The sequence below is a fragment of the Spinacia oleracea genome, chromosome 5 (assembly GCF_020520425.1).
Source record: "Spinacia oleracea cultivar Varoflay chromosome 5, BTI_SOV_V1, whole genome shotgun sequence".
In the NCBI taxonomy this organism is placed as follows: Eukaryota; Viridiplantae; Streptophyta; class Magnoliopsida; order Caryophyllales; family Amaranthaceae; genus Spinacia; species Spinacia oleracea.
In genome coordinates, this window is record NC_079491.1 from 24,941,859 (window position 1) to 24,949,480 (window position 7,622).

General features: G+C 32.6%; 1 protein-coding gene across 1 annotated transcript; it reads right to left on the reverse strand.

The window, feature by feature from the left end:
* Nucleotides 1-789: 789 nt before the first annotated feature.
* On the reverse strand, nucleotides 790-2,582 carry LOC110775753 (uncharacterized). Its single transcript, XM_021980356.2, has 3 exons — nucleotides 2,147-2,582; nucleotides 1,177-1,246; nucleotides 790-1,068 (listed from the first exon to the last, which is right to left on the reverse strand). Exons 1-3 carry the CDS (start codon nucleotides 2,336-2,338, stop codon nucleotides 1,016-1,018), a joined length of 315 nt encoding a protein of 104 aa, XP_021836048.1. The 5' UTR covers nucleotides 2,339-2,582; the 3' UTR covers nucleotides 790-1,015.
* Between the last annotated feature and the right edge of the window lie 5,040 nt (nucleotides 2,583-7,622).

Here is a 7,622-nt window from a genome sequence, read left to right on the forward strand (position 1 = left end):
GCTACACCAGCTACTGAAGTATCACACTCACTATTGATAACCTTCTTTCTGCCATTGGGGGATACTCATAGCCCACAGGAGAGCACACGTGCCTCCTAAGTCCTATGTTTCAACCAATTTTCCAAGTTTATCCTTCACCCCCTTCTACAAATGTCCCATCCAATGAAGAGCGCCATGAGGAGAGCATCTCAACGCCCTCGTAAGGGCGTCAAGGACTCCCCCTTTATTCATACGTACTGGCTACACTAGACTCATTCCACTATGTTCCAAGACCATTATCTTACCCGCTTAACCCTCGTTTCCGTCCTTTCATCGCAGGGTTTGAGGTGAGTAAAGTAAAGGTTCAGTTTGGATAGAATAACTTCATTACATTTCTAAACTTTGCTACTCAGACTCGGGTACCCATGTCGGACATGTCCAAGTGCCCCCGACTCAGCTATTCCATGAAAAAAGTTCATGAAGTGCCCAGTGTCAATTGTCCATACCATGTCCAAGTGTAAGTTTGGATAGAATAAACTTCATTACATTTCTAAGTTATGTTACTCGGAGTCTGGTACCCACATCAGACATGTCCAAGTGTCCGACTCGACTATTCTGTGAAAATAGTTCATGAAGTCTCCAGTGTCCATACTCATGTCCCCAAGTGTCGAGGATCCGACACGGGTACTTGAGGAGTTAAGGTAAAATGAAGAGTCCAAGTAACATAGTTTCTAACTGAATGTTTTGATTTCCAAAAGTTATTATTGTCGACAAATGAGCCTAAACATAAATAAACCAAAGAGAACTAGGAGCCACAGAAACATGCAGTCAATTTAAATAAAAAGGAATTAATGAGACATCATGATTAAAATTGCACATTTGCACTAGAGTTATATCACACACCATCACAGTACAAGTGTGCATACGAAACATGTAATACAAAAAGGAATATTTCTACCTATAGAGAAGTCTCAACTAAAGGACATTGCCAAAGTAGTTAAAACTCACTTTAGTTACCAATCTCTAAATAACATAGTCAGTGTGCTTCACCAATCAATTCATCAGAATCGGAATCACTTGCATTATAGCCTATAATGACGACAAACAGAAACCAGTATAAGGAATGAGAACATTCTACTTTTGGGCCAGAAAAAGAAAATTCCATTTTTTAAGGGAGGAGATGAAGAAGAAGATTACCAGGATGCTTTTCACCCACTTTCCAAACTGATGCTCTTACCCTAGAAGCCCTTGACAACCATAACCTTGCCTGAAACCCATAAATAGTGAAACATGATCTCAAACAAACACAAAAATGATGGCACGAATCAAAGCTATCAAGAAGCAAACTCATAAAATCACACCAAGTACTAATTGACGTCAATTTAAGTTGCTTCAATTTGTTGAACTCCTTACCAATAAAAGAACCTCAAACTTCACATATGTGTATTACTAGGGAAGAGAAGGACTATACACAGAAAAGCAAGAATCTCTACAATTGTAAAGCAAGTGACACAAATGACCACAACCCTAAATTTAGAGCCTAATCATTCGACCAATTCATCTCGAAGGGTCGAAGCACGATCAAGTATCAGCTACTGCCTCAATAAAGGAGCAAATGAGGAACTTGTTTCTGATTCTAATTCAAATCAAAGAATACAAGCCAAAGAGAAATCTTGCTTTCTTTACTCAAGCACAATTAAATTCACAATACTACCCATTAAAGAACAACCAAACCCAAGCCGCGAACTCGATTTTCCCATACAACTCAAAGAGTTGCCACAAACTCAGAGTTTATCCATTCAATTCATTGAAAATTGCAAAGCTGGGCAATCACAAACATCATCAAACAAGTCTATAAATTGACAAAAATCCACAATCAACTACATCAACTTAAGACAATATAAGATGATGGGGCATCCATAAAAATCACCAAATAACCCCATAAACACAAAAATAAACCTTGATTTTATCCCAAAAAATTGGGCATCTTTGGCACCTGGAATCACTATACCCATCACTAACTACATAAATTAACAAAAACCCAGAATTAATTTCACTATATAGCACATCTAAAATGACGGGCACCCATAAAATCAGTAAATAACAGCAGAATCACAAAATTAACCAAATTTTTCCCAAAAAAAAAGAGAGAAAATCAAGAAGGTACCTTTTGGTCATCTTTGGGAACACCATAACCAGCGAAGTACATCTGACTGACAAGAACTTGCATATTGACGTCGCCGCCTTTGGCCTCCTTGAGAGTGTCTTGAAACCACCGCCTCACACAGTCAGCCACCATCTCTGACAACGGCTTCCGCCCCTCTCCGACGCCGTTGCTGCTGCTACTTCCGTTTTGCATGCCGTTTTACTGCTTAATTGTCTGCGTTTTGCCAATTGGTTTTTGGATTTTTCGTTAAAAAAAAAATTATTAGAGAAAAACAAGGGGGAGAGAAATGGAAGCAACTGTGGGAGGAGAGAGATTCTTGCTGAGAAGGGTTTTACACAATTGCAATTTGCAGTCAATTAGAGGCATACGACGTCGTGTACAGGAAAAAGCTGAGTCACAATCAACAGATATCCAGTTGCCAATTGAGAAAGTGACAACTTTGAGGTTTTACATCCAACCAGAACTCTTTATGTGATTCTTTTCTTTTTGTTTATTTTAAAAAACTTGACAGAATAATACAAAGTATAATTATGGAAAATTTCATTGGTGTCGTGAAATCTATATTACTAAAGCGGTGTGATAGGTAGTTGTGAGGGCTCTAAAATCTTAATTCCCACCTCTCTTACACTGATTATTTAAGAAAATTCAGTCAATTAAGAAATTAAAAAGCTAATAAAATTGGAAAAAAGAATCTCATGGCCGGATAATGGAAATAATTCTCACCCTATAATTAAAAGGTGGATTATTTAAGTCAATATTGACAAATAAAAAGTAATAAAAAGTAATAAAAGTCAAGAACGTAATGATTGACTATTCTCAAACTATTATTGAAAAACTGTTAAAATAAATCGGGGAACATTTTAAATATAGAAAACGAAATTTTTTATTATTGTTCAATTGCTTATTGTACGGTATTCTTTTTTTTACAATAGGAAACAGCAGACAAATTGATTAAACCATATAATTTATCGTTAGACAGAGTATTAAGAAAACTAGAATAAAAATAAAATTACCCCCCCCCCCCCCCAAAAAGAAGAAGTAATGGCGTACGTAGTAATTTTACAATCTCAAAAATTAACATTAATTGAATATACAAAACTCTACGTCAATCTTTAATTTAAGTCATTTGAAAATAATATTATTATGATATACTACATGTGAAATTCCAAAAATGTAGGAAACATAATTTTTTTTACTGCTTGATAAATATTAATCATAATTACTCTGTATAACGTTTCTAGTATTACATTAGAATGTGAGGTTATATCATTTACAAGGTACAATTGTACCATATATGGACGTCTTAGCATAACGAGTTAGTAAATTTTCTATATTAATATTGGACGTAATTACATCCGTTTCTCTGAGATCATCATTTTTAATTAATATATTAAATTTCAAAGTCAATAATTACAAAGAGACACCCTAAATGGAATACAAGAAGGATAAAAAGAGTCGGGGGTCGGGGGCCGGGTTACATCAAAATATATCTACGAAATTAATATCTTAAACAATCAATTGACTTGTAAATATTTGATCAAGTATTATCAAAAAAAAAATATTACTTTCGTAAAAACCAAGTAACACGTACCCATTTAATATAATCATTCTGATATGAGTATTTCAAGCTAGCTAAATAGACTAAAACAAAACTGAAATTACCAAGCTAAGTCAATATGGACATTTTTCCTAAAGCCTCTACCAACGTTTTAATTATCTAACATTATTTAAAATATTTATTATCAATAGTATAAAAGTATATATAAATTGATTTATAAATTTCATAAATCCTTCAAATTTATATTATTATTATTCTCAACAAGCATAGTAGTTTTACATAATTTAATTATCTCTTTTATAGCTTTCTAATTTTACAGACATCCCGTGCATTAGCACGGGCACAGACTAGTAAAGATAATAAAGAGAAAATATAGATATCGGCAGAGAAAACAATTACTCCATACATAATTACTATAAAAAATTAAATCGAAAAATAAGTATTAAAACAAAATAAATCGAAAAATAGGAATTAAACAAAATCGATCGAAAATAATTTTTTATACATATTATGTAAATGTTTTTTAATAACATTATGACATCATCTTCAGGTGATTTTTACCGGAAAATGATTTCGGGTTGTAATTTAAAATGTACGAAGTATAAGTTTATGGTTGTAATTGACAAAATTAGAAGTTTGAGGTTGTAATTGGTAAATAGGAAACTTTATTAGGTTGTATTTGCCAAATTTTCCTTATAACAATGAAAAATTGGAATTGTGAATAAATCTAAAAACTAAGGCTCCTTTCTATTCGACTTATAGTGACTGAACTTATATTATCTGAACTTAATTGGACTTATCTGAACTTAACTGAACTTATCTGAACTTATTTTATCTGAAAAAAACTTATTTTGTCTGAAATAAACTTATTTGCGTGTGAAAATTTTTGGAAATAACTTTTTTTTCTCAACTTATATTATCTGAAAAAAAACTTTTTTTGTCTGAAATAAACTTATTTGTGTGTGAAAATGTCTGAAAAAAACTTATTTTTTCCCAACTTATATTAGGCTTCATTCTATTTGACTTATTTTGACTGAACTTATATTATCTGAAATTATCTGAACTTAACTGAACTTATCTAATTTAACCGGACTTATCTTAACTTATCTGAACTTATTTTATCTGGAAAAAAAACTTATTTTGTTTGAAATAAACTTATTTGTTTGTGAAATTGTTTGAAAAAAACTTATTTTTGCTGAACTTATATTATCTGAACTTAACTGAACTTATCTGAACTTACTTTGTCTGAAATAAGTCAAAATAAGTCGAATAGAACAGAGTCTTAAACTTATCTGAACTTATTTTGTCTAAAATAAGACAAAATAGTCAAACAAAACAGATTTTAAGTTTAACAACTTCAAGCCACCCGGTATTCTTATGGAAAACTAGTTATTGACCTGATTGATGCTCCGTGTCGTTTTAGGTAACTTGAGAATTCATCTTTGAAACAAAAAATCCTAAGTTTAAGATTAAAATTATTTAATTACAATAGTGTGAGACAAATAATTTACTCAGATTACTTTATATCTATAATATTATTTAAACAAAAGGTCTTGCGGGCACTAGGTGTACAATAAATTTATTGTACACCAAGATAACTTTTATCCATTTTTTTGTAACTTTAACCTAGTTTTGATTAACTTTTATATTAGTAATAAAAAAGTTGATAGATAAACATTTTAAAGGGTTAAATGATTAATTTTATACATTATTTGTCATTTTAAAGAAATAAGTTTTACTAAAATTAAAAAATTTATCACTAAAAAATACATAACTTTTACATATATAAGCTTAACTTTTAAGCATTTTGAGTTAACTTTTACTTTGGTGTACAATATTTATTGTACACCCATTGTAAATAAGAATTTGTGTTATTTAAACTTCAAAGTAAGGCATGTTATACCACTTGTCATCCTTTTCTCAACAGTCAACATGACATGGTTACACATATGCGAATATGTGAAATGTGCTTTTAGCTGAATTTTAATTATCCATTCACTTAAAAAAAAAAACTGTTTCTTGTAATAATAGAACCCATGACCTTTAATTAAAATTGTGAAAGCATTAAAGTTTTAAACAATAAGTATATAACTAATACTTCATATATTTTTTTGGGAAATTCTCAATGGTAGCCTTCTATTATTGGTTTTTCTCAATGGTAACAAGAAAATAAACTTAATATCATTGGTTATTATGAAAGTAGGGAGAAATGGAGAAAGGGGGAGAGAGAAACTGTATGTCGGTTATCCTCTTATTCATCCAATTCCATAGGCATACATATAATATATACACATACATATGTTATATAGGGGTAAGAGTATAATGGGCATCCATCCTAATATATATTTTATAACACTCCCCTTGGATGTCCATTATCTAAAACAATACAATGCCTTATAATGCGCATGAAATGCTGCCTCATTAAAAACCTTACCAGGAAAACCCAGTGGGAAAAACCATGGTTCTATCACCTTTGGTGTATCCTTCCTTGAGCTGTACAATACATGCTGCATTATCCTCATATAAAATTGTTGGTGCCTCTTTCCCGGAAGATAAACCACAATCTTCTCTTATATGCTGAATCACAGACCTTAGCCATATACATTCACGACTAGCCTCGTGAATTGCTAAAATCTCAGAATGGTTAGAGGAAGTAGCTGCAATAGTTTGCTTCATAGAACGCCAAGAAATGGCAGTACCTCCACATGTGAATAAATATCCAGTTTGTGATCGACCATTATGAGGATTAGATAAATATCCTGCATCTGCAAAACCAACTAAACCTTCTTTTGATAAATTAGGAAAGAACAAACCCATATCTTTCGTACCTTATAGATAACGAAGTACATGTTTAATCCCATTCCAATGCCTCCGGGTTGGGCATGGGCTAAACCTTGCTAACAAATTCACAGAAAATGATATGTCAGGTCTTGTATGACTAGCAAGATACATCAATGCCCCAATTGCACTTAAGTATGGTACTTCAGAACCAAGAATTTCTTCATCATTTTCCCGAGGACGGAAAGGGTCCTTATCCACTTCAAGTGATCTTACAACCATAGGGCTACTCAATGGATGTGCTTGATTCATAGAGAACCTTTTTAGCACCTTTTCTGTATATGTTGTTTGATGCACAAGGATTCCATTCTTTAGGTGCTCAATTTGTAACCCCAAGCAAAATTTTGTCTTTCCAAGATCTTTCATTTCAAATTCTTTCTTTAAACATTCCACAATCATGCAAATCTCTTCAGGAGTTCCAACAACGTTTAGATCATCAACATACACTGCAATTATAACAAATCCTGATCCAAATCTCTTTATAAAAATGCATGGGCTAATAGGATCATTCTTATATCCTTCTTTCAATAATTACTCACCAAGGCGATTATACCACATACGCCCAGATTATTTCAATCCATATAGAGATCTATTCAATTTGATAGAGAAATGTTCTCGAGAACTTGATTTTGTTGCTTCTGGCAACTTAAATCCTTCTGGGAGTTTCATATAGATATCATTATCCAGTGGACCATACAAATAAGCTGTGACTACATCCATTAAGCGTAAGTCAAGTCCCTCTCTCATTGCCAGACTGATTATATATCTAAAAGTTGTTGCATCCACCACAGGAGAATATGTCTCCTCATAATCAATTCCAGGTCTTTGTGAGAATCCTTGTGCAACTAATCTTGCTTTATATCTTTCAATATCACCATTTTCATTTTTCTTTCGCACAAAGACCCATTTATGTCCCACTGGCTTTACATATTCAGGTGTACGAACTACAAGTCCGAATACTTCTCTTTTTGCAAGAGATTTCAATTCTGATTCAATTGCTTCCTTCCAATTTGGCCAATCATCTCTATGTCTACATTCTTCAATAGACTTTGGTTCATGATCCTCATCATCATCCACAAC